General features: G+C 37.9%; 4 protein-coding genes across 4 annotated transcripts in view; 2 read left to right on the forward strand and 2 right to left on the reverse strand.

The window, feature by feature from the left end:
• r (carbamoyl-phosphate synthetase 2, aspartate transcarbamylase, and dihydroorotase rudimentary) overlaps nucleotides 1–25,720 on the reverse strand; it is a 112,414-nt gene that overhangs the window by 9,305 nt on the left and 77,389 nt on the right. The window lies entirely within an intron of this gene.
• On the forward strand, nucleotides 2,128–5,110 carry LOC149678761 (uncharacterized). Its single transcript, XM_089836721.1, has 7 exons — nucleotides 2,128–2,552; nucleotides 2,650–2,726; nucleotides 2,783–2,848; nucleotides 3,297–3,465; nucleotides 3,531–3,671; nucleotides 3,741–4,912; nucleotides 4,975–5,110. The coding sequence occupies exons 1-4, from the start codon at nucleotides 2,523–2,525 to the stop codon at nucleotides 3,352–3,354; spliced, it is 231 nt and encodes a 76-aa protein (XP_089692847.1). The 5' UTR covers nucleotides 2,128–2,522; the 3' UTR covers nucleotides 3,355–3,465; nucleotides 3,531–3,671; nucleotides 3,741–4,912; nucleotides 4,975–5,110.
• LOC149678762 (uncharacterized) lies at nucleotides 12,479–17,062 on the reverse strand. The gene is made up of 7 exons (XM_089836708.1): nucleotides 16,915–17,062; nucleotides 16,766–16,833; nucleotides 16,547–16,628; nucleotides 16,374–16,478; nucleotides 15,745–15,876; nucleotides 14,807–15,656; nucleotides 12,479–13,258 (listed from the first exon to the last, which is right to left on the reverse strand). The coding sequence occupies exons 1-7, from the start codon at nucleotides 16,984–16,986 to the stop codon at nucleotides 12,807–12,809; spliced, it is 1,761 nt and encodes a 586-aa protein (XP_089692834.1). The 5' UTR covers nucleotides 16,987–17,062; the 3' UTR covers nucleotides 12,479–12,806.
• LOC149678763 (uncharacterized) lies at nucleotides 20,101–25,599 on the forward strand. The gene is made up of 8 exons (XM_089836707.1): nucleotides 20,101–20,515; nucleotides 20,584–20,678; nucleotides 20,763–21,035; nucleotides 21,171–21,252; nucleotides 21,322–21,426; nucleotides 21,924–22,055; nucleotides 22,144–22,963; nucleotides 24,649–25,599. Exons 3-8 carry the CDS (start codon nucleotides 20,986–20,988, stop codon nucleotides 25,263–25,265), a joined length of 1,806 nt encoding a protein of 601 aa, XP_089692833.1. The 5' UTR covers nucleotides 20,101–20,515; nucleotides 20,584–20,678; nucleotides 20,763–20,985; the 3' UTR covers nucleotides 25,266–25,599.

The raw sequence follows: 25,720 nt of genomic DNA on the forward strand, positions 1-25,720 counted from the left end.
CTTAAAATAAAACAGCAAATTAATTACGTAAACTCTCGTGAAATTAATTAGAATAAAGTAAAATGCCTAACAATAACGCTTCAAATAACGTGTCGGAGTCGAACACCAAAACATCGGTACCGGACGGACGAACGAGCGCGCCTACCGGAGGAGCAACTAACACGACCACTAAAAACGCTTTACAACTAGCAAAAGCAAATAGGAAAAGTACGCGAAGTGCCGCGACTAGAAAAATAAATCAAATTAAAACGTTGATTAATGATCCAAATACGAGTGTGGATGACTTAGAAGACGCGCTATCCAGTTTGGCGGAAAAGGAAGAAGACCTCATTAAAATTGACGCACGTGTCGAGGCCCTAATTGAAGATGACCAAGAAATGGAAAAGGAGATAGAAGAGGCGATCTTAAGAAGGGAGGAGATATCCGACTTAAGGAGAAAAACACAGCGGATAATCCAGAGGAAGCAGACCGCCACCCAAACCAACGCGACGTCCAACTATTCGACGTCAACGGTTTACAACGTCTCAACCCTAAACCCACTGGCGCCTCCGATGGTCCCTCAGTTAGCCTTACCGGCAGGATCGCCCGCAATAATACCGCAAAATCCGGCGCCAATTCAGCCGCCACTCCCGACGCAAAACTCGGCGTCCAACAACCAGCCTTCACCTTCAGCTAGTCATCAAGTTCCGGTCATCGGGCCAAGCCAACAAAACATGGTACCGCAGCAGCAACCAATCAGCGCGGGAAATTTCCCCAACTACAACGGCAGTTACGGCACCGAGGTGAGACTACCTACGTACACGGTCCCAATATTTCGCGGGGAGCATACAAAATGGAACGCCTTCTGGTCAAGATTCAAAACAACGATAGAAAACAACCAACGACTTAGTAAGGTAGAAAAACTAATATATCTGAACTCTTTCTTGGAGGGGGAGGCTTTTGAAGCCATTGACGGGTTAACAGAATGTGACGACTCATATGACGAAGCCGTCAAATTGTTGAAAAATAGATTTGATAAGAGTAGGATCGCGGTGCATGTACACATGAATAAACTAAGGAGTATTGAGCCAGTAACCAGTTCGAGCAACGTAGATGGTCTTAGATCAATGCTAAATACTTGCGAAGTAAATCTACGATGTCTCAAGGCCCTTAATGTTAATACGACCAATCAAACATCCTTTCTTTGCCCCACACTATTAGAATGTATGCCAGAAGACATTAGGACTGCATTTTGCGTTAAAAGGGGTTATATGGGGAATAATGATTGTTTAGACGCGGAAGAACTAGTTGCATTTCTGAAGGAACAAACCGAGAGTAGGGAAATGGCACGCTTACTTAGGTCATCGAACAAGTGATAAAATAACCTGATAACCTAATAAGAGCAACAAAAAACAAACAGACAAAAAGTAAATAAAAAAAAATAATAATAATAATAAGTAAATAAATCATAATCTCTGCAATTTAGAATAAACCATTAAACGCGTAAACCAGGGTGATACTAGTGAGTATCACCGCGGGGAGTGTGAAAAAGAGTGTATGTTTACGCGGTTAAGAAAACTTTACTTCAGTTTACACACTTCTATAAAGCATAAAATTGTTTGTACAACCCTTTCAATGAGGGTTTTTCAGTTCTTTTAAAATTGTACCCAAATCTTTACAAATATGTCAATCATGTATAGCTTAAGCCCACAGCAAGGGGGAGTTTCTCAACGTCATTGGGTTTAGAACCCAAGTTCTTCGCTCGTTGAGAACTTTCCATTGCTATCTACGTCGTTGGGAAAGGTAATCGGTAAAGGCCCCCCAGGTCAACGTCAACGTCGCCGTAACCTAGCAAAAGAGCCAAGGCATGAACTATGCCGACTCTCTGGCGACGTTGACCTGGGGGAAACACCTTATAAATTGAAGGATTTATCCTTTGTACTTCAGAACGACACGAGCTAGCCAACGAGTACCTCGCCCAATAACGTAGCATCGTACAAGTATTAACCAAATCGCCAATACTTAGTTGTTAAATAAAGAGTTGTTATAGTTAAAGAAGTCGTTTAATTTAGTTAAGGAAGTTTACTAGCCTTAAGACTTGTTTCAGTCCGGGTCTTAAGTCAAAACTCGCTCTCCCAAAAGAACCCTAACGAGGAAATAACATCATCAAGCGCCTAGAAAGTCGCCAAATCGGACTTACGGGTGCCCTTTTTCTTCACCACTAAGTCTTTAATAATTATTAGGTTTAAAACGTAGTGCTCCCTTACGTTTTCTCTCGAATTGAGGGAAATGCATAATGGTATGTGGCAAGGCCTAGTCGAAAGCCTCCTGAAAGGCGTACAGGAAGACCTTATCGGCTTCGAGGTGTCGATAGTTTGTCAAGCAATTGAAATTACGACGCCTCCTTCGAGAGGCGCTTAGGGGTACAAGTTAGTAATAATTACTTCGAAAACCTCTATAAAATTGCATTAATTAATTTACGGACGTTGTATATCAATTTTCCTTAACGTCTTTATGTAATCTAATTTTGCATATTAGTCAGCATGAGTGATATAAGAGTGGGAATAATTGAGGTAAGAAAATTTCTACAACTACCTTTAAAGTTTCCACAACTTCAAAACGCGTATTTCGACGAGTTTCAACACTAAATAACATATTTCCTTTTATAAGGAAACTAAGGCATTTGAGATCTGCGAGAAACTCTACTCGTCACTACCGGATGGTTTCAGTAAACGGTTTAACATGAGGTGAATATCAGTCACGCTTTCTTTTAACGCAATAGTAAATGTATACTCTTTTGAAGCGTCGATATGGTGTCCATAACTTTGGAAGAAGCTAATAATAAGATTTGGAACCGTATTTACCTGAGGTATTTTAATAATAAGATACGAGTACCAAGAATGATGGGGGCCAGACTTCCATAATGAATATGTATAAATTAAATACGAACGAAATATGGATTCCAATTTGTGAGGTGGTTCTAAATTGAGCAGCGTGTAGTTACTGGTTAGGCCACGTGGCGAAAAGGAGGGAGCTCTGAAGAATCATGACTGATATAGGTTTGAAATTTCGAAGAGAGAAAAAAATAGTAGCTTCTCTCACTCACACAAGGTTGAGTGGGGGGGGGTTAACAATTCTCTCTCCTCAACGGGCATCTAAGCGAAATGCGTTGTGGAACGCAAGAGTATTTAGTATAAACGTTAGTATTTATACATATCGATGGTTGAACAGCCTATTTTACTACGAAATTCCCATTGAAAAGACTATTACATCAGTTTTTACAGTTAAAATATATGGGGTTTGTATCTTTTCGGCAGGAAATGGACGTGCTGTTTTTTCCTATGCAAGTCAACAATTTCTTTACTCCCGAGATGAAATCGGGAATGACGAGTGTTTATACTTCGATATCAACCAACCTTCATCGTCTCTTCGGTCCCGAAAATGACCAAGAAACCATCTCTGTCTTTCCTCAACATGGAAGGACAAGTAACATGAACTTGCTCCATACACTCTAAAGAAAGAATTACAATTTCTTTCAACATTAACTGCAGTTCTCGATATCGTGGATGGTGAGTCTATTGGCAGTGTCGATCCTCTTGGCTTTGGCCACGCCCAAAAATCAAAATGGACGACCGTTCGTCCTAACGTTAGTCGAAATGATCTGGAAGAATTTCCTCCTTTTTTCTACGAACGTAAGTGCTTTACATTTCAAGTGACGCAGTATTTCGTACTCGAAAGCCGACGCGTTTTTGTGGTCACAGCGTACAGCCGTGTCGAGGAAGCGATCGCGTGGGGGCCATGTCCTGGCTGATCGCGACCACTTTCATTTTCTTCGAAATATCAGGCAAACTAAAATCGGATTTCACCGAGATGGACTACGACACTGTGGACACGATTGACCAACTCGTCAAACAGGATTTTCACAACGTCTGGTTCTGGGATGGCACTGACGAATTAACATCTTTGCGGAAAAAGTAATATACTTGAAGGAAAGATTTAGGTAACATGACATTATACCTTCAAAGAACGGCCTTTCTCTAAATATACAAGTCACGTAAAAAAGTTACGTATGAGGCAGAAGTGTTTGGGGGTGGGGAGTACGTGTTAGTTTTGTATATGCCAATGTATTCATGTTTTAAAACTCGCTAAGGTAATATTCGTGACATCGAAGGGTCAGGAGATGTTTTCAACGACAACTATAAATAAATAATGGCAACCCAGCCTTTATACACATAGTGCCCTTTCAGTATGAAAATGAATCTCTCATTCTAGCTACCGTGCCCGCATACCCCATGCCCCTCGCCAACCCAACACAAAATGAAAAATATTAAAAAATGATAAAAGATCTCTTAATTCGGAATAATTAGCAATAACGAGAACTACAGTTCCTCCATTGGTTAAGTAGCGTCTGCAAGCCCTGGGGTTTGGGCAAAGGATTGCTTACATTTCAGTGCCTACATAGACATGAACTCTTTCCTTTTTTAAGTGTCCTATAACACCCGGGCTTACCTAGTTCCTTATATAATGTGAAGGGTTTGCTTGACAATTAGGCTGAAAGAAACGAGAAACGCTACAGTAAGATGCTCAGCGGAATTCCGGACAGTTCAATACTCCCGCTAGGAAACATGCTTTTGGAGACGAGTTCGCCAAGATCGTCAAAAATGAGGATGGAAGCACGAAATTCATGATCATTGGGTCAATGAATATTCAATTCCTTCTGATTTCAAATGTAGAAATGAACAATAAAATGCAGTACTCTAACCAGTACTTCTTCTCGAAGCCCATAGACGAAAGCCTTTTGGTCTACCCCACTACTCACATTTCCATGGTCTACAGGAACGTTTCACTCCGACTCCGGTGTTCGAAACGGCCAGGATGATTATAGTGTCAGCCGCTTCGAAGAGAGTCTTGTCCACTTCCTGGACTTATTTTGGTAAATAGGCCATTAAATGTTAAATATTCTATCCTTCCGACGTCATTGTTGCGTATCTACAGGCATCGCAGGACTCAGTTGTTAAGGAATGGTTAGAAGCACTCGACAAGGACAAAATTTTCACCAGTCCTGTGGAATATCTCGACCGTGATGGATACATACCACTACTTTCTGGGAAAAAAGCCCTGATCACGAGAGACACTTTTATGATTTGGTTCTTTGTACAATTCTTGACTTCCGATGACGAGAATAAAGAATTCCTCCTGAGCAATGGAGGACTTTACTTTTCACAACAAGAACTTGCCTTCGAATACTTACACCTCATGTACAACACGTCTTGGATAGAAAGCAGTCCCATTGTGCACGAGTTCGCCCAGCTGGCGTAGGTATGAATTTTATCGTAAAATGATTAAGATAATTGATGTATGTTCTATTGCAGAATGGAGCCATTATTCGAAATGCGAGCGTTGAACTATTTGGATCTCGAAGTGCGTCACTTGGAACAAACTGTTGAAAAGCGTGGCTGATTTGGACCTGAGTAGCGTCAGCGTTCCCTTCTACTTACTTCTCATGCTGTTGTCAGGAACAGTAGCCGTGGTCACAACCGAAGTATTCTTCAACGGATTTGCTTAAACATTAAATGCCTCACGAGACGAAATTGAATGCTTTGAAAATCTAAAAAATATTTTGCACTTCATTCAAGCACACCAACAATAAAATGGCTAACTTGAACGTCACTTCAAATTTTCTATTTAACCATACTTATAGGTGGTAATTATGCCCTTAATGATACACACAGTTGCAATCGAGTGTTAAATTAATTAGCAATGCAATACAAATTACATGTCTTAACCGCCTTTAATATAAAAAGTCATGGCTTTAGTTTCACTAACAAAACTTTTTGATTGAATAGTTTGACGTCTTTATGAAAGTTCTGCCTTAAAGACAAGTTGGGAAAGCCAAATTATTACCTCTCCGAGTCAAGAGGAGGACTACTACTACAAACTTATTAACCTAGATATAGAATTGTTTCTCCTTTTTTTGACGAAAAAAAAATTACGAACTATTAAAGCAGTATTCCAAGCATAGAGAATATACAGTAAAGCAGACGACATCCTTTTAAGATATGTCTTGAACACATGGAAATCAGTAAATAAGATAAAAACAGGAAATGAGGTGTATAACTTTAGGAGAGATATAACCTTTTAATGTTTGAAAAGGCCCAATAATCTGCGCCTCAACTGTTAACCCTATATTCTCATCGCTAAATTCACAACTGGTTTGCAGTTTAAACACTATTGTCTCTTTCACCTCAACGATATTCTTAGTTTGCCAACATGAGGGTTAATGTTAAATATCACCAAGGCTGACTTGTGGTTAGACGCAATAAAAGTCAATGCGCACCATAACAAGAATGACATGTTGGGAAACCAAAATAAACCTCTCCGAGTCGAGACGAGGGCTAACATTATCGATAAAAATGTTGAATCAACAGAGTTCAATCAGCCAATGAGAAAAACCGGAAATAAATATCACAAATTTGGCGACATATTGCAAAGTGCATTTACTAGAGAAACAAAATATTCTTTTAAATTAAACTTAAACAAGTATAATTAAGCTGAAATTAACCCAAAACACAAATTGTTTTTGATAAAACATCGATAACTTAAAATTAAACTAACAAAATAAAATTAAAACTACACTTATCTTTCACCGAGCCTCCATTTTAATTTTTACCTCTCCGAGTGACGAATGTCACGGAGAGGTATTACACCGGCCGTGTCTGTGTGTCTGTCTGTCAGACCCCACGTGACCGCGTTCGCAGTTTGCGTATCGGAGCAAACGTGTTCCCAATTTCCGGACTGCATTGACAGTTCACGGAAATTAGGGTTTGTCTCCTCTGGCTATTCTACTTGAGTTCCAACACCACCAGCTTTGGTTTTCGACCACTCCACATGGACACTAGTCTGTACTTGCTAGCTTCCTAGCACAAACATCTTCTGATCTTCGTCAATTTCACCTTGCACCAGCTTCTATGCACCACCATCTTCTGTTCTTCGTCAATTCCACATTGACACCAGCTTCTATGCACCACCATCTTCAGGTCTTTGTCCATTCCGGCTTCTTTTCCTTCGTCACCGTTTGGTTTCAAGATATACGCGGCGATCGGCTAGGGTTACGAGAAACGTCTAGCCTCCCAATGGCAGGGCTTCCACCATCGGTTCACGCGAATGCGTTTTTATCTATTATTGGTTTCAAGATATACGCGGCGATCGGCTAGGGTTACGAAAAACGTCTAGCCTCCCAATGGCAGGGCTTCCACTATCGGTTCACGCGAATGCGTTTTTATCTATTATTATAATGGAAACAAATCGTATATATATCCCAAAATTTGAAAAAAGCGGGCAAGAGGGGTACCCTTCACTTTAACGTCAATATTAGCAAAGTTTCGATAATAGGAACAACTTTATTTTAAACGATTTAACTATTTTTAAAGTTATTTACTGGCGATTAAAATAATTAATATCATTTATATTTAATTAATTATTTAAGATAAACTTATTTCTATGTACTGACACAAGTGAGAGTTAATATAGAACGAGTAATGAAGATTGCATCTGAATCGAAACACTACACGCATATCAAAGTTAATATAAAGCGAGTAGGATGAAAAGATCTCTTACAAAACGGTAACATTTCGTTTTGGCAGAATATTAAATGGAAATAGGTACTTAAATATTTTTCGGCATTACGATTGTGTAGCTATAAAGCTCTGTTTCATCCCAATATTCCAAGAACATCTTTTGATATTAACATTTAAAATTTGGTGTTTACTTTTTAATTCATCTTTACTACATTTATATATAGTGTAAACGTAACTTTTAGCTTCATTAAATAATTAGGATGTTAATACTTCATCTCTCCATACGTGTTGAAACGACTGGGTCTATGAGATAAGATAACCTAGATTTTAACCAGAATTGACCTTGTTTCATGTCCTCTTATAGGAGGTCTTAACGGTTCAGAGTGAGCCGAAAGTTAAATACACATTTAAGTGATAGATATTAGGTCCTCATTAGATAAATACACATTTAAGTGATAGATATTAGGTCCTCATTAGAATCATTGAGGATACGCAGGAAATTATTAAACGCTTTAAACTTTACAAATGATCATGGCAATATCTCGCCGGTTAGAACTATGTATTTCCGGTTTGTCTCATTGGCTGGCGGACCGGTGTTTGGAAAGTAAATTCGTCTCGGCTCGGAGAGGTTTATTTTGGTTTCCCAACTTGTTAATACTTACAATTATTTCAATTGTCACTTAGAAGCATTTTTTCCATAGACGTTAGACACGGCTTCAAACAAAAGAACTTTGGTGGACTGGCAACTTTGACGTTGTTGTAACAACGTAATTACACCTACAGATTACACCTACATTTGACAAGACTTAGTTCACGATTTGATAAGGCTTAGTTCACGATTTGATATGGCTTAGTTCACGATTTGATAAGGCTTAGTTCACGATTTGATAAGGCTTAGTTCACGATTTGATAAGGCTTAGTTCACGATTTGATAAGGCTTAGGTCACGATTTGATAAGGCTTAGGTCACGATTTGATAAGGCTTAGTTCACGATTTGATAAGGCTTAGTTCACGATTTGATAAGGCTTAGTTCACGATTTGATAAGGCTTAGTTCACGATTTGATAAGGCTTAGTTCACGATTTGATAAGGCTTAGTTCACGATTTGATAAGGCTTAGTTCACGATTTGATAAGGCTTAGTTCACGATTTGATAAGGCTTAGTTCACGATTTGATAAGGCTTAGTTCACGATTTGATAAGGCTTAGTTCACGATTTGATAAGGCTTAGTTCACGATTTGATAAGGCTTAGTTCACGATTTGATAAGGCTTAGTTCACGATTTGATAAGGCTTAGTTCACGATTTGATAAGGCTTAGTTCACGATTTGATAAGGCTTAGTTCACGATTTGATAAGGCTTAGTTCACGATTTGATAAGACTTAGTTCACGATTTGATAAGACTTAGTTCACGATTTGATAAGACTTAGTTCACGATTTGATAAGACTTAGTTCACGATTTGATAAGACTTAGTTCACGATTTGATAAGACTTAGTTCACGATTTGATAAGACTTAGTTCACGATTTGATAAGACTTAGTTCACGATTTGATAAGACCAGGAGTTCATAATAACCTCCCTTCGGGGGGGAAGTATGAAACTGGCCATAGAGCTAATGGTAAAAATCACGAACAACAAGATTCTGTAGTTGAACATAGAAAGGATTAGACTGTTTATGGACATACAACCTTACAGTATATCGTAGTGGTATCTATGCTCCTTGGTTTTCGTTCCAAAACTTCCGTTGGCTGGGATCTCCGTCGAAAAGAAAAATGGCGATATGGTGGACGTAGAAACACGTTGCAATTCTTATATTAAAGATACTGCGAATAAATTTGTCCAAACCGTTTTAATTTAACCACGGAATTCTCACTCACAACTATCACAACAAAACATTATTGACGATCGTTTAAATGTTTTGTAGAAAACTAGAAACCCCGACTAAAAGCCAAATTTTTAGCCAAGGCTTAATTTACACCGTTCCGACAGAAGCAGACGTGAGCCATTTTTGCTCCCAAAATCACAAGATAAAAATAGTACTAAACCGGAAGTGTGTAAGTTAATGCGCGTGGGCGCTAAAAAATGGGGTAACTATTTCTTTGGGAGTTAATCGGTGTATGAATCCGCTGAGCTTTACAGCGAAACTTTGTTGTTACGGGCTTTTTAACCAGTTTCGTACTTCGGATTATTATGAACGCCTGGTATAACTTGAATACGTATGTTCTATTATTCAACCGACATACACAATAGACATGGACGTCTTTGGATTCTTATACCGGATGTTTCATTGAAACCCTATATCAAGCATCTTTTACAATCCCCACCCCCGTTTTTGTAAAGGGTCTTACTGAACGATGATTTAAAAAAATCTAAATCAAATGAAATTGATGAACTACTTCATTTTCCCTTCAATCCGCCACTACGTACTAGTTCAATGTTTCGTAGAAACCCATTTGTTCATAAAAATGAAACAGTAAGTTTAAGCCCGTAAGTCTTCAAGCTTTAAACATGGACTTTGTAAGTCTAAAAAGAACCAGCAAAGACATCCCTTGCAACCAGAGAACAGTCCCCCAACCCACAAAAATATGAAATGTTATGAATATATATTAGACTAGTTTCCCCGCGTTGCCCGGGTGTTTTAAGGAACTATCTATGTCGACAATAAACAATAAATAGGCTTTGCGCCCACTTCTATGAAATAGCTTCGTTATATTGTCTCAATTTTCTTACAACTTTCAAAATCAATGTTACGATCATAAAGCTAAAATGTTACTGGTCCAGAATATGATGTTCTTAACACGCTTAATGGCTAGGGGTTCGCCGCATTACCAGTCTATAGACGACTACAATCAAACCACTTGAACTTCTAAAACTTTCCCATAGTATTATCGACATTCGGAAAGAACAAGCATGCAAACCAAGAACTTTCGAAAATATATTTAGACTAAAATTGGATCACTAAGGCGGTCCTAAGACAATACAGAATGCCACTTAAAATAATAAACGTATGATAACATACGTGGCAATATGAACAAACAGTAATATTCAGCTATTAAACCTCTATACGTGATACGCCTACTAAGCACTGAAAAAACAACAAGCAAGAATGCAACGGTGAAGTTATAGCTAGCGACAAATTTCCAGTCTTTGTTTTTCCTTTTGAAAACATTCAGTACCTGAGCCGATGACGAAGTTCAAGTAGTTAAAGACGCAAATGACGATCCAGGACCTTTATCAAGTTTCCACGTTAAAACCTGAAGAAACTTCGGACAATTCAAGTGGTAATGAAAGTTCCGATGTGTCTGGTGGCAGAAAGGTATCGTTCCTTTCAACCGAATTCCCAATGGACCGAAATCCCATTCGACCGAATATCCCCCAATGATTTTAGATTTCCAGCCCAATGGCTATATTCCCGATGGACCGAAATCCCAATCGTCCGAATATGCCCCTAAAAAATACATGAATATAACTTGAAACACTGTAGCCGTCAGCGATTCGGTGGTGTAGTGGATACGATGTTGAATTGCGAAGCGATAGGTTGTTGGTTCGAATCTCCGAAAGGTATGTTAATAATATTAAAAGTAAACGTTTCGTGATACTAATTAAAACGCTCACTTTCATTCCTTTCAAGGCAAGAGATATATAGAATTAATAATCAAATTGTGCTTAAAATGAAGTACAGTCTTAATGGTAGTTCCATCAATGTCTTTAAATTAAAATTTTAATATTTTGGTTTCGGGTGGGTTAGGTTAGGTTAGGTTAGGTTAGGTTAGCTTAGGTTAGGTTAGGTTAGGTTAGGTTAGCTTAGATTAGGTTAGGTTAGGTTTGGTTTGGTTCCAATAATTCGTTGACACCTTTTCCAAAATATGCTCCTTTTAATTAGCTACCACCTTTTCCAAAATATTCTCCCTTTAAATAGCTCCCGCCTTTTCCAAAAGATTTTAATGGTAGTTCCATCAATGTCTTTAAATTAAAATTTTAATATTTTGGTTTCGGGTGGGTTGGGTTAGGTTAGCTTAGGTTAGGTTAGGTTAGGTTAGGTTAGGTTAGGTTAGGTTAGGGTTAGGTTAGGTTAGGTTAGGGTTAGGTTAGGTTATTTTAGGTTAGGTTAGGTTAGCTTAGATTAGGTTAGGTTAGCTTAGCTTAGGTTAGGTTAGCTTAGATTAGGTTAGGTTAGGTTTGGTTCCAATAATTCGTTGACACCTTTTCCAAAATATGCTCCTTTTAATTAGCTACCACCTTTTCCAAAATATTCTCCCTTTAAATAGCTCCCGCCTTTTCCAAAAGATTTTCCTATTAATTAGCTGCCACCTTTTCCAAAATATTTTCCTATTAATTAGCTGCCACCTTTTCCAAAATATTCTCCTATTAATTAGATGCAACCTTTTCCAAAATATTCTCCAATTAATTATCTGACATCTTTTCCAAAATATTTCTATTATTGCTAATAAATTGTTCGTGGTAAGAGGCGGGCTTTTAATACTCATATAAATAATCTTTTTACCTCCAAACAAGGTTGGATTGGGTTAGGTTAGGTTAGGTTAGGTTACGTTGGGTTAGGTTAGGTTGGTTAGGCTAGGGTAGGTGAGGTGAGGTTCGCCGTAATTAAAACGTAGTTAAAATAAGTGCAGTAATACATTTTCAACTCACATTTATTTTAACAATAATAAGTGGTGAAATTAAAAATATATTTAATGCAAAACCACACAGTATGTCTTCTTCCAGTTCAATAGAATTTCGGTCCAATGGGACTATAATAAAATCGCACTTTTGGCTACGTTCGGTCGAATGGGACCCCAAAAAAAAACCCCTTCTGTCGAATGGGAATTCGGTTCAATGGGACCAAAGCGGCAGAAATGGAACTCGTTCGAAAGAAAAAAAAAAGCTCAAAAGTTTGGATATGCGTTTGGAACAATTCGAAAAAGGTATCCAAAATTTATTATGGTTTTTTCTAATTTTAGTATCCACTATGTGAATTTTATTATATTTAATATAAAATTAATTCTGAAAATGGGATTGTAAGAATTGGATACAGTGCCCCAAGTGTCTTGTCTTTGAAAATGTGCTCCGCTTCCATTAATACCCTTCCTAACAGAAAAATTTAATGGTTTGTTACACAGTTTCGGGGTATTCATTACAGAAGAGGATGAAAGATTGTTTTTGTCGTGCATATTTAAAATGTAAATCCATCTATTCATTCATGTGACTTTTACGTTTATGTACTATCACGTGACATTTGTGCCTGCATCCATATTCAGTTGTCACATTTGAAGGGTTTTTTACCACTGTGAATGCGTTCATGTCTGGTCAAATCATTCTTCCACCTACTTGCATAGTCACACTCATCACATTTGAAGGGTTTTTCACCACTGTGAATGCGTTGATGAGTGATCAAATTATTCTTCTGCGCACTTGAATAGTCACATTGATCACATTTGAAGGGTTTTTCACCGCTATGAATGCGTTGGTGTGTGATCAAATTATCCTTCTTTTTGCTGGCATAGTCACATTGATCACATTTGAAGGGTTTTTCACCACTGTGAATGCGTTTATGCGTGGTTAAATGGGACTTATGCCTGCTGACAAAGTCACACTGATCACATTTGAAGTGTTTTTCTTCGTTACCCATTCTAACGCGACGCTGTAGACCACTTTTATAATCAGTTGAATATTTGGACCCAGTTGAGCGTTTTTTCTTGAATTTCCCTACAGAAAATTATTAATGAAATATAAAAACGACACATACACCATTTACCTTTTAGAATGAAAAACACTGTAACATCCAAGCGCACTTCATAAAAAAGGATAATGCTAAGGCCTACGAAAACTAAGTTTTAAAGAAAAGAAACAGTACTGATCAGGGGGTTAGCCGATGAATAAACGACCTTATCAACCAAAAGAAGATGTACATCAACTGAAATGCAGGCCCGCGAAACTAGAAAGGTCGTATTTTCATATTCGACTGATGTTCGGATAATCAAATACTAGCGGATGCTGCGAGAACACAAGTTATACCAATTTATTTCGTTATGGAACCCCGGCCCTCTCTCTTGTGACGTCTAGTTTCAGTTTTCACTTCGTTTCTCCGCTTGGCAAAAGCCACCCCCGAGTTCTAATTAATGTTATATTTTCCAAAGAAACACTAATCACATTTGAAGGGTTTTTCTGGTCCGCGTATTAATATGACGTTATAGATTTCATCCATACTAAGTTTAATCTTAAATTAATTTAGCCTGGATAATTGGTTCAAATAAGCTACATCGAGGATGTCAAAACAAGAACAAAAAACTCGGTAAATTTAAGTACGTTCTTAATTAAAGAGGAAGAAAGAGGGAAATTGAGCTAAACATTTTCAGATATAAATCCCAGACACTTTTCAAGATTATGCCTGACTATTTTGAGTTGCATACCAGAGCCCACTTCATCGTAGCATTGCATTGAGCGCCGCATGGTTTGATTGAAACTTTTTACGACACGTATCAAACCCCCGAGATTTTTGCCAATTTTACGTAAATCCCTCACTCAGGTATAGGGATCTGCCTATTTACACCCGGAATGAAATGGGTTTCAGTTTTTCACCTACACACCATAAATGGCAGTAGCGTATTTCATTTGCCGCTCAATGCCGCTAGATAATCTCTAGCTCGGACTTCCGTTTTCCAATTACCGAGCGCTGGATCCGAGATCTCATTGGTGTACAGAACAGATAGCTCGCTAAATTTATTAAAAAACGTCAACGCAGCTCCGGAAAAGAAGCGGATTTTATGTCATCAAGAGCAAATAGAGAGCGGTCTCATAGCAGTTAAATGGAATACGCTATTAGACCAGGGTTCGAATTAAAAAAAAACCCAGCCCAAAAAAACCCCGCGGGTTTAATTGGCTTTTACCCACCATAAAAAACCCATTACCAGAAGGGAATAAGAGATCTTGAATTTTGATGAATTTGAATGCTAGATCGTTTAAGATATTTGTTGTTTCAACTTCAAAAGTATTATTTAACAATATACATCATTTTTAATGAAACATTTTAAGACATTTTTATTAAGCTGTTACTTTTAAATGACAATTTCTAATACGAACGCTACAGCTAAAATAAAAAAAAAAACCAAAAAAACCTAAATACGCAATAAAACCCGGTGGGCTGGGTTTTTTTGAACCCTGTATTAGACTTTACACCGAGAAAGCGGAATTAATTGATTACCATATTTCCCCCATCCTAGGAACTCAAGACTATTAAAGTATAAAATGACTTACCAATTTCCGAACAAGGCGATGAGGTATTACCTTCGAAATTCTTTGGAGTGACATCTTCACGTGTCTCCAAGTTGGACACCAAACTATTGCTTCCAACTTCAATCGGAACTTCGGGTAAATGGCTTCTCATTGAGGCGGAGGTCGATTCTGATATTTCACTTGGGTTACGACCAAGTTTAGGTACACACACTGGAACACTCGATGACCTCGGATCAACAAACTTCCGCTTTCGCAAGCGCAGTTTCATAGCTTCATTTAGTCTATTATAAGTTTTCCTCGCACCTGTCAAGGTGATTCTGGATTGGTTATCATCGAGATCGTTTTCTAGGGCTCCTTCTAGAGAATCGATTTCGACATTTGCGTCAAGATGATTTTCGACTTCAACATTAAATTCTGGACCACCAAATTTCGGCGATCGAGTTGCCATATCCTCAGTTTCTCCCTCAGTCGAGACATTTTGTGATTTACGATAAGAATCTTCGTTAATGTTAATATTGTTCTCGAGAGGTTCAGGTGGCGAATAGCTTTTTGTCGTCGTTGTGTCAGGGGATATTGCGAATTGGTTTTCGACCTCGAGGTTAGAGGGTAAAGGCGCGCGTAGAGGCAAATTGTTACTCGTAATTTGCGTTATAAGCCCCTCATTTTCAGCCTTTTTCGAGGTAATTTTAGTTTCAGTGTTTGTATCGTGAACCTCCGCAACATATTGACACTCAGAAACAGTTGATTCTTTACACGGAATGCCTTGGACAATTGGAAGGGTTAACTCCTGGCCATTATTTCCGGGATCATTTTCAACAGGTTCAGTTTTCACGTAGTCATCGTTGGCTAATTGATGTACTCCACATTGCTCCTATTTTTTAAATAATTAACAATAGTTCTTAAACTAATTAATTTTTCTATTGACCATGAAGATGAAGAATGTTCCATTATTTCCATACCATCAGATCTTCGATCCTCCTTTCCAGCTCTTTAATGAGCCTATTGAGCCTTTCAATTTCGTCAACTTGCTTATTTATCGTTAATGAAGTCCTGATTCTCTCTTTTCCCATTTTTGAAATCAAAACATTACACTAAACAAAATAAGATTCCATTGCAAAAATTAATTTTAAGGATTGCTCTAGAGTTCACTCTGTGTTAAGAGAGGATGAGGAGAAACTTTCATTACTCTTTCAATAAAGACTTATCCCAGAAATTTTACCCACTAAAATCAAATTCCCTGACTTTTCCCTGACTATTTCGGCACATTTTTAAATTCCCTGACTTTTCCAGGTTTTCCCTGACCCGTGGCAACCCTGCAATATTCTTGGGACTTTCTTGGCCTGAACGTATTTTAAAGCAGGGAAGAAGGGGGATCAGCAAAAAATTCCCTTAGCTCTGAGCCAATCATGATAGGGACTTCACCAAGGACCTTAATTATTCACCCACCCCATAGAGTTTGGTTCTACTTTAAGGTACACCAGATTCGACCACTCATCCATTTAAAATGGGCCATGGTCCCAAAAACGTTATCATGATATTTGCGCTTCATTTCACACTACTAAATAAAACCCTATGCTTTGAAAAATACCTTGGCTTCTAGTTCCCTGATTCGATCATCCTTGGCTTTTACTTCTTTGATCAGATCATCTTTGCTTAAGTGATCATAGTTAAAATTTTCCTCATCTTTAATTTCCTAAAAATAAAGTTTCCGTAATTTTGTATTTCCCAAAACTGGGAACATTCCAATGATTTCGCAAATACCTCTTTAATGGCCACCCTTTGAAGATTGACCAAACTCATTTCGGAATTTTGGAAAGAGAGTTTGTGAAATTGTAAATCTTCCCTAAAATAAAATCATTTAAAAAAAAAGAACAATTAACAAGAAAGATCTATTTCTTTTCAAAGTATAATAGTTTCGATATGGTTGGATCCATTACATGCCCTATTGAGATCCAAGTCGCATTAATACTCTTCACTTACCAGCTTAAACGTTCCACCATAACGCGACAATCTTTCATAAAATCCATCATACTTCTAGCACAGTTTCCCTGTTAAGATAACATAAGTAACATTTCAATAATAATAAAAATATGGCCATAAACACAGATTTAGCGTTAACAGTTACTCACACTGTTCCGTTTTTCGTGTCTTTGCGAGAAAGAATTTCCACTTTCATTAAGAGCTGAGTTTTTCTTGTACATACACACTTTGTCACTTACTTCAATAAGAGCGCAACTTCGCAACAGAGAGAACGTGTAGCAGACAGGTTTAACTTTTTCCTAACGGCCGTAGATTATAGCAGCAGTCTGGGTCCTCTGGGAAATAGCACACTTCCTCTGGTCCAAAACCAGTTTATTAATTGCTTGGACTAGTTTTTTAATTCAAGAAGTGGGGGTTACTGGTCCTCAGGACCAGTTTATTACTTGCAAATCTATAGGAGAACAAAGGCTGGGACCAGTCCGGAGACCAGTAAATTATTTCAGACACTAGGGGGTCACTGGTCCAAAGGACTAGTTTAAAAAATATCCTTATTTCCCAGAATGTCAGGCAGAAGTCTGGGAAATAGCACACTTCCTCTGGTCCAAAACCAGTTTATTAATTGCTTGGACTAGTTTTTTAATTCAAGAAGTGGGGGTTACTGGTCCTCAGGACCAGTTTATTAATTGCAAATCTATAGGAGAACAAAGGCTGGGACCAGTCCGGAGACCAGTTAATTATTTCGGGGACTAGGGGGGGTCACTGGTCCCAAGGACTAGTTTAAAAAATATCCTTATTTCCCAGACTGGATAGCAGTCGGGGAAATAAAGATATTTTTCAAAAACTAGTCCTTGGAAGTTGGGACAGTGATCCCCCTAGGGTCCGAAATAATAAAGTGGTCTCCTGACTGTTCCCAGCCTTTGTTCTCCTATAGATTTGTAATTAATAAACTTGTCCCCAGGACCAGTAAACCCCACTTCTTGAATTCAAAAACTATAATCCCACCAATTAAAAACTGGTTTTGGACCAGAGGAAGTGTGCTATTTCCCAGATTGGTAGAAAAAATATGAGCAGGGCAAGAAATAGTCACAGGACACTGGACATTGTCCAATAAAAATTTAAATTGTCCGATAAAAATGTTTTAAAAACAAAGAGGGTCAAAGTTCATTTTGACCAATAATTTTTCCGAAGTTTTGATAGCTTGACTATGCAACATTATTAATATCCCAGTCAAAGGGGAGGCCTTACTAGACGCTTTCCTTATTTACAGCCCTGCTTGTGGTTCTTCCGAAGTTTTGCTTCATCATATTCCAGTATCATGTCTGGAAAGTGGAAAATAGTGGAAATTCTGCATGACTTGAACCGCAAACAATATCTATAATCGTTTTCAAAGCCAACTAATATAATTTAAGACCAGCTCTTTGAAAGTAGGTATTTCACGATTAAATCAATCCATATTGCCAAATTAAATATCTCCCAAAAATTACAAGAGACTCGCTCTAATCAAAAATAATTACAATACAGAGCTTATCGAAGTTAATTTAAAAAAAAAAATTTTGCATGGAAAAACCTCGAATCTGCCCCACCCCCAACTGTGAATTTCCTTAAAAATAAGTATGTGAGTGAAAAACTATAGCGCAAACACCAGAGGTCCAAAGCGAGACCTTAAAATTTTACCATAGTGCCTCTTTTAGGTTCCACCAGGTTATAGCAACAAGAACTACCATTTACATCTCACTAACCTTAACCCACACTCGGAACATTCGCATCTTCAAATTTTACCCCACAAATCGAAAAGCCGAAGTCAAAAGTCATTTAGAATGTTTTAGCAGACGACGCATAGGAGGATCACTACTATTTTAGAATTTGGGGTAATTCGGGAAAATTTCGGCATATCTAACTGTAAGGTAAAATTGTGTCCCCCAGTAAGTTAAGCAAGAATAAAATTATGCAGAATACCATGCAGACGTCATAAATATTTTTTTAAAAAAAGAAACCAGTCTGGGAAAATTTTTTAAACTAGTCCTTGGAGAAGTGACCCCCTAGTTTGAGAAATAATAAAACGGTGCCCAAGACTCCCCATTAGTTTTCCTAAACATTTTGCAATTAATAAACTGGTTTTGGACCAGAGGAAGTGTGCTGTTTCTCTGAGTGCCACTAGCCACCAGCACACCACATCTTCCAGTCTGGTAAAAAAGTATGTCAGTGTGGGAAATAAGGCGGTGGCACAGGGCAAATGACCAGTTTAAAAATTGCCTGGAACAGTTAAAAAATTAAATCGGAGAGGGGTCAAGAAAATTCAAGGGTAACCAGAGTACAGACATTATCTCAACTATTTAATGACCCTCTTCTTTAGTTTAGCAGACGACGCGCCCTGGTCAATGGTCATGGACCAGTTTACTTATTCCAGGCCAGGGGGTCGCTGGCCCAGTGTCCAGTTTAAAAAATATCCTTATTTCCCACCCTGAAGTATGTTATTCCTTAAAGGGATACTTTCTTTTAATTTCATTGCAATAAATCCCTATAAGGTTAATTTATTTCGATAGATAGACAAATAAGGATTCTGAAAATATATATGTGTTTATATTTTAGTTTAATTAATGATTTTTAAATTACGATTAAAAGATCCAAAATGCTCTTGTTTTGCGATCATGAGGGCACCTGGTGACACAGAGCCGAACCACCGAAAAACGTTACTAGTTCGTCTCTACCAATTTCTCCGTAGTGTTTTTCCTACTGGTAGGGGGATTCATTCTGTGAGCGCAGTATGATACAGATTGACGGGAATTGGTATGGCTGCACACCAAATTCTTCTACTTCAGAAGAACTACCCTCAGATTCGTTTATTATAAATTGTTCCGAATTTTCTGAATCCAAAGAATCAGAGTTCGAACTTTCATCCTCAGATTCAGGACCGGAATGATCAGAAATACTTTCTCGTCTGACATTCTTAAGCATATAAGCAGACGACGATTCACCAGGCAAGCTGACCTAGATTCTCGTTCCTACTACTTTTTACTCCTTAAACGACAGTTTTCATTCCAACTACTACCAACCAATCAGAGGCCGAACTTTACCTACGTAGGTAATGGGTTGAAAATGGTGGCCGATTTTAAATCTGGCGTTCAAAATTTCAATTTTTATTCACGTTTATTTTAATTAATAAATTTTTCTCGCGATTTCTACTGACCCCCATGTTTTTAGGGGTGGTTAATTTATAGAAAACCAATGTTAGTGTGACCAACTCAGATAAAGCCGATTCTATCCCTTTAACTAGCCCTTGGGATTGACATCCCCCTAGCGTCCAAAATAATAAACTGTTCCTTAGAACCAATAAAGTCCACTTCTTGAATTTAAAAACTGGTCCAAACAATTAATAAACTGGTTTTGGACAGGAGTTAGTGTGCTGTTTCCCATACTACTAGCCTTGGCCACTTGGCGGGAAAATTTTATTTGTGTCCAGTGTCCTGTGCTTATTTCTGGCCGTGCTCATATTATTTCTGGTCCCAGTCTGGGAAATAGCACACTTCCTCTACAAGGAAATCGCTGTTTTCTTGATGTTTACTTGATGGACTCGAGACGTCACAGTGATGTAAAAGGTAGTTGTACGTAAAAGTGACATTTTGAAGTTAGCGCTGTTTTCAAAAATGTAATTGGGGAACTTGGGGAAAAGTCTTACTGGCCCTCAAAACGTCACGAAGCGCAAATGGCGCTATTCAATCATTAAAACGACCTCGCAAAAAATGAATTTTTGTAAGAAAATTATGTCTATTTCAATGGTAGAAGTATTTTTGTATTGAAAACTAATACAATTACTTTAGGAATAGCATTATTGGAATTTAATTTTTAAATCCCGCGCCAACTTTTCGTCTGTCAAATGTTCAACAACTAATTGCAAATCTGTTGGAGAACAAAGGTTGGGACCAGTCCGTAGAATTTCGGACCCTAGGGGGATCACTGGTCCCAAGGACTAGTTTGAAAAAATATCCTTATTTTCCAGACTTCTTTCTGTGGCCCTTAGGAAAAAGTTAAACCTGTCTGCTACACGTTCTCTCTGTTGCGAAGTTGCGCTCTTATTGAAGTGAGTTTCCATGTACAAGAAAAGCTCTTAATGAAAGCAGGGATTCTAGAACTGTTAACGCTAAATCTGTGTTTATGGCCATATATTTATTATTATTGAAATGTTAAATATGTTATCTTAAGAGGGAAACCGTGCTAGAAGTATGATGGATTTTCTGAATGATTGTCGCATTATGGTCGAACGTTTAAGCTGGTAAGTGAAGAGTATAATGCGACTTGGATCTCAATAGGGCATGTAATGGATCCAACCATATCGAAACTATTATACTTTGAAAAGAAATGGATCTTTCTTGTTAATTGTTCTTTTTTTAAAATGATTTTATTTTAGGGAAGATTTACAATTTCACAAACTCTCTGTACAAAATTCCGAAATGAGTTTGGTAAATCTTCAAAGGGTGGCGATAAAAGAGGTATTTGCGAAATTATTTTAATGTTCCCTGTTTTGGGAAAATACAAAATTAAGGAAACTTTATTTTTAGGAAATGAAAGATGAGGAAAATTTTAACTATGATCACTTAAGCAAAGATGATCTGATCAAAGAAGTAAAAGCCAAGGATGATCGAATCAGGGAACTAGAAGCCAAGGTATTTTTCAAAGCATAGGGTTTTATTTAGTAGTGTGAAATGAAGCGCAAATATCATGATAACGTTTTTGGGACCATGGCCCATTTTAAATGGATGAGTGGTCGAATCTGGTGTACCTTAAAGTAGAACCAAACTCTATGGGGTGGGTGAATAATTAAGGTCCTTGGTGAAGTCCCTATCATGATTGGCTCAGAGCTAAGGGAATTTTTTGCTGATCCCCCTTCTTCCCTGCTTTAAAATACGTTCAGGCCAAGAAAGTCCCAAGAATATTGCAGGGTTGCCACGGGTCAGGGAAAACCTGGAAAAGTCAGGGAATTTAAAAATGTGCCGAAATAGTCAGGGAAAAGTCAGGGAATTTGATTTTAGTGGGTAAAATTTCTGGGATAAGTCTTTATTGAAAGAGTAATGAAAGTTTCTCCTCATCCTCTCTTAACACAGAGTGAACTCTAGAGCAATCCTTAAAATTAATTTTTGCAATGGAATCTTATTTTGTTTAGTGTAATGTTTTGATTTCAAAAATGGGAAAAGAGAGAATCAGGACTTCATTAACGATAAATAAGCAAGTTGACGAAATTGAAAGGCTCAATAGGCTCATTAAAGAGCTGGAAAGGAGGATCGAAGATCTGATGGTATGGAAATAATGGAACATTCTTCATCTTCATGGTCAATAGAAAAATTAATTAGTTTAAGAACTATTGTTAATTATTTAAAAAATAGGAGCAATGTGGAGTACATCAATTAGCCAACGATGACTACGTGAAAACTGAACCTGTTGAAAATGATCCCGGAAATAATGGCCAGGAGTTAACCCTTCCAATTGTCCAAGGCATTCCGTGTAAAGAATCAACTGTTTCTGAGTGTCAATATGTTGCGGAGGTTCACGATACAAACACCGAAACTAAAATTACCACGAAAAAGGCTGAAAATGAGGGGATTATAACGCAAATTACGAGTAACAATTTGCCTCTACGCGCGCCTTTACCCTCTAACCTCGAGGTCGAAAACCAATTCGCAATATCCCCTGACACAACGACGACAAAAAGCTATTCGCCACCTGAACCTCTCAAGAACAATATTAAAATTAACGATGATTCTTATCATAAATCACAAAGTGTCTCGACTGAGGGAGAAACTGAGGATATGGCAACTCGATCGCCGAAATTTGGTGGTCCAGAATTTAATGTTGAAGTCGAAAATCATCTTGACGCAAATGTCGAAATCGATTCGCTAGAAGGAGCCCTAGAAAACGAACTTGATGATAACCAATCCAGAATCACGTTGACAGATGCGAGGGAAACTTATGATAGACTAAATGAAACTATGAAACTGCGCTTGCGAAAGCGGAAGTTGGTTGATCTGAGGTCATCGAGTGTTCCAGTGTGTGTACCTAAACTTGGACGTAACCCAAGTGAAATATCAGAATCGACCTCCGTCTCATTGGGAAGCCATTTACCCGAAGTTCCGATTGAAGTTGAAAGCAATAGTTTGGTGTCCAACTTGGAGACACGTGAAGATGTCGCTCCAAATAATTTCGAAGGTAATACTTCATCGCCTTGTTCGGGAAGTCATTTCATACTTTAATGGCTGCTTCTATTTAGGTTTAATGGCTGTTTCTATTTAGGCCCAATTTTTGGGCTTAAACAGAGTATATGATTTGGTAAGCTATTTAAGCCCAAATTTTGAGCCTAAATAGCCTATTACTTTATGAGTACTATTTTATTTTAGCCCAAAATTTGGGCCAAAATAGCCCAAGTCTGTTTATGCCCAATTTTTGGGCCTAATGAGAACAACTGCGGTATTGGACTACATAAGCCCAAAATTTGGGTTAAAATAGCTAACTAGAAACACTATACTAATAAATTTGGGCCTAAATGGTAAGACGTTGGAGACCGGGTATTTAGGCCCAAAATTGGGCTTAAATAGACAGGGACTATTTAGGCCCAAAATTAGGGCCTTTATAGGCACTTCGTACTTTAATAGTCTTAGTACCTAGAATGAGGCGTCATATTTTCACCCTAGGATGGGGGATATATGCTAATCAATTAATTCCGCTTTTTCGGTGTGAAGTCTAGTAGCGTGTTCCATTTACCTGCTGTGAGACCGCGCTCTCGATTTGCTCTGGATGAGCTTCTTTTCCTGAGCCGCTTTAGCGTTTGTCTTTTCCCCTCCTAATCGACGTCTAAACAAATTTAGGGAGCGATCTGTTCTGTTACTGTACAGAGAAGCATTAATGAGATCTCGGAACCAGCGCTCGGTAATTGGAAAACGGATATCCCAGCTCGAGATTATCTAGCGGCATTGAGCGGTAAATGAAATACGCTAGTGGCACTGCTGCTTTGTAGGTGAAAAACTGAAACCCATTTCACTCCTGGTGTAAATAGGCAGATCCCTATTTTAAGGTTCATACCTGAGTGAAGGATTTGCGTAAAATCAGAAGTCCATTAAATTAGCCAGGCTAATTTAATGGACTTCTGGTAAAATTGCCAAAAATCTCGGGGGTTTGATACGTGTCGTAAAAAGTTTCAATCAATCCATGCGGCGCTCAATGCAATGCTACGATGAAGTGGGCTTTGGTATGCAACTCAAAATAGTCAGGCATAATCTTGAAAAGCGTCTGGGATTTATATCTGAAATTTTTTAGCTCAATTTCCCTCGTTCTTCCTCTTTAATTCAGAATGTATTTAAATCTAAGGAGTTTTTTTGTTCTTGTTTTGACATCCTCGATGTAGCTTATTTGAACCAATTACCCAGGCTAAATTAATTTAAGATTAAACTTAGTATGAAATCTATAACGTCACATTAATACGCGGACAAGAAAAACCCTTCAAATGTGATTAGTGTTTCTTTGGAAAATATAACATTAATTAGAACTCGAGGGTGGCTTTTGCCAAGCGGAGAAAGGAAATGAAAACTTTAACTAGACGTCACTTGTGTTCTCGCAGCATCAGCAAGTATTTGATTATTCGAACATCAGTCGAATATGAAAATACAACCTTTCTAGTTTCGCCGGCCTGTATTTCAGTTGAAGTACATCTTTTTGTTGATAAAGTCGTTTATTCATCGGCTAACCCTCTGAATCAGTACCGTTTCTTTTCTTAAAAACTTAGTTTTCGTAGGCCTTATCCTTTTTTATGAAGTGCGCTTCAATGTTACAGTGTTTTTGATACTAAAAAGTAAATGGTGTATGTGTCGTTTTTATACTTTATTAATAATTTTCTGTAGGGAAATTCAAAAAGAAACGTTCAACTCGGTTCAAATATTCAACTGATTATAAAAGTGGTCTACAGCGTCGCGTTAGAATGGGTAACGAAGAAAAACACTTCAAATGTGATCAGTGTGACTTTGTCAGCAGGCATAAGTCCCATTTAACCACGCATAAACGCATTCACAGTGGTGAAAAACCCTTCAAATGCGATCAATGTGACTATGCCAGCATAAGGAAGGATAATTTGATCACACATCAACGCATTCATAGTGGTGAAAAACCCTTCAAATGTGATGAGTGTGACTATCTCAGCAGGAGTAAGTCCCATTTAACCACGCATCAACGCATTCACAGCGGTGAAAAACCCTTCAAATGTGATCAATGTGACTATGCAAGTACGTGGAAGAAAGATTTGATCAGACATCAACGCATTCACAGTGGTGAAAAACCCTTCAAATGTGATCGGTGTAACTATGGATGCACTCAAAAGGCTTATTTAATCACGCATCAACGCATTCACAGTGGTGAAAAACCCTTCAAATGTGAACAGTGTGACTATGAATGCAAGGACAAGAGTAATTTTATCAGACATGAACGCATTCACAGTGGTAAAAAACCCTTCAAATGTGATTAGTGTGTGGATGCAGGCACAAATGTCATGTGATAGTACATAAACGTAAAAGTCACACGAATGAATAGATGGATTTACATTTTTAATATGCAGGACAAAAACATCATCCTCTTCTGTAATGAATACCCCGAAACTGTGTAACAAACCATTAAATTTTTCTGTTCGGGAGGGCGTTAATGGAAGCGGAGCACATTTTCAAAGACAAGACACTTGGTGCACTGTATTCAATTATTACAATCCTATTTTCAGAATTAATTTTTTATTAAATATAATAAAATTCACATAGATGATACTAAAATTTAAAAAACCATAATAAATTTTGGATACCTTTTTCGAATTGTGCCAAACTCATTTCCAAACTTTTGAGCTTTTTTTCTTTCGAACGAGTTCCATTTCTGCCACCAAACTCCTCGGAACTTTAATTTCCACTTGAATTGTCTGAAGTTTCTTCAGGTTTT

This window comes from Phalangium opilio, unplaced genomic scaffold, assembly GCF_054372755.1.
Source record: "Phalangium opilio isolate 3A_F unplaced genomic scaffold, DU_Popi_V2 ptg000042l_1, whole genome shotgun sequence".
Lineage (NCBI taxonomy): Eukaryota > Metazoa > Arthropoda > Arachnida > Opiliones > Phalangiidae > Phalangium > Phalangium opilio.

What these genes read in the sequence shown, in the direction of transcription:
- LOC149678761 (XM_089836721.1), top strand. Translation starts at nt 2,523, where the DNA reads ATGAGTGATATAAGAGTGGGAATAATTGAG. An exon ending in TAAGAGTGGGAATAATTGAG is followed by an intron (nt 2,553 to 2,649) that starts GTAAGAAAATTT and finishes TCCTTTTATAAG; the next exon opens with GAAACTAAGGCATTTGAGAT. An exon ending in TGGAACCGTATTTACCTGAG is followed by an intron (nt 2,849 to 3,296) that starts GTATTTTAATAA and finishes TCTTTTCGGCAG; the next exon opens with GAAATGGACGTGCTGTTTTT.
- LOC149678762 (XM_089836708.1), bottom strand. Translation starts at nt 16,986, where the DNA reads ATGTACAAGAAAAACTCAGCTCTTAATGAAAGTGGAAATTCTTTCTCG. An exon ending in GACACGAAAAACGGAACAGT is followed by an intron (nt 16,834 to 16,914) that starts GTGAGTAACTGT and finishes TTATCTTAACAG; the next exon opens with GGAAACTGTGCTAGAAGTAT. An exon ending in TCAGGGAACTAGAAGCCAAG is followed by an intron (nt 15,877 to 16,373) that starts GTATTTTTCAAA and finishes TATTTTGTTTAG; the next exon opens with TGTAATGTTTTGATTTCAAA.
- LOC149678763 (XM_089836707.1), top strand. Translation starts at nt 20,986, where the DNA reads ATGATGGATTTTCTGAATGATTGTCGCATTATGGTCGAACGTTTAAGC. An exon ending in AAAGGGTGGCGATAAAAGAG is followed by an intron (nt 21,253 to 21,321) that starts GTATTTGCGAAA and finishes CTTTATTTTTAG; the next exon opens with GAAATGAAAGATGAGGAAAA. An exon ending in CGCTCCAAATAATTTCGAAG is followed by an intron (nt 22,964 to 24,648) that starts GTAATACTTCAT and finishes AATTTTCTGTAG; the next exon opens with GGAAATTCAAAAAGAAACGT.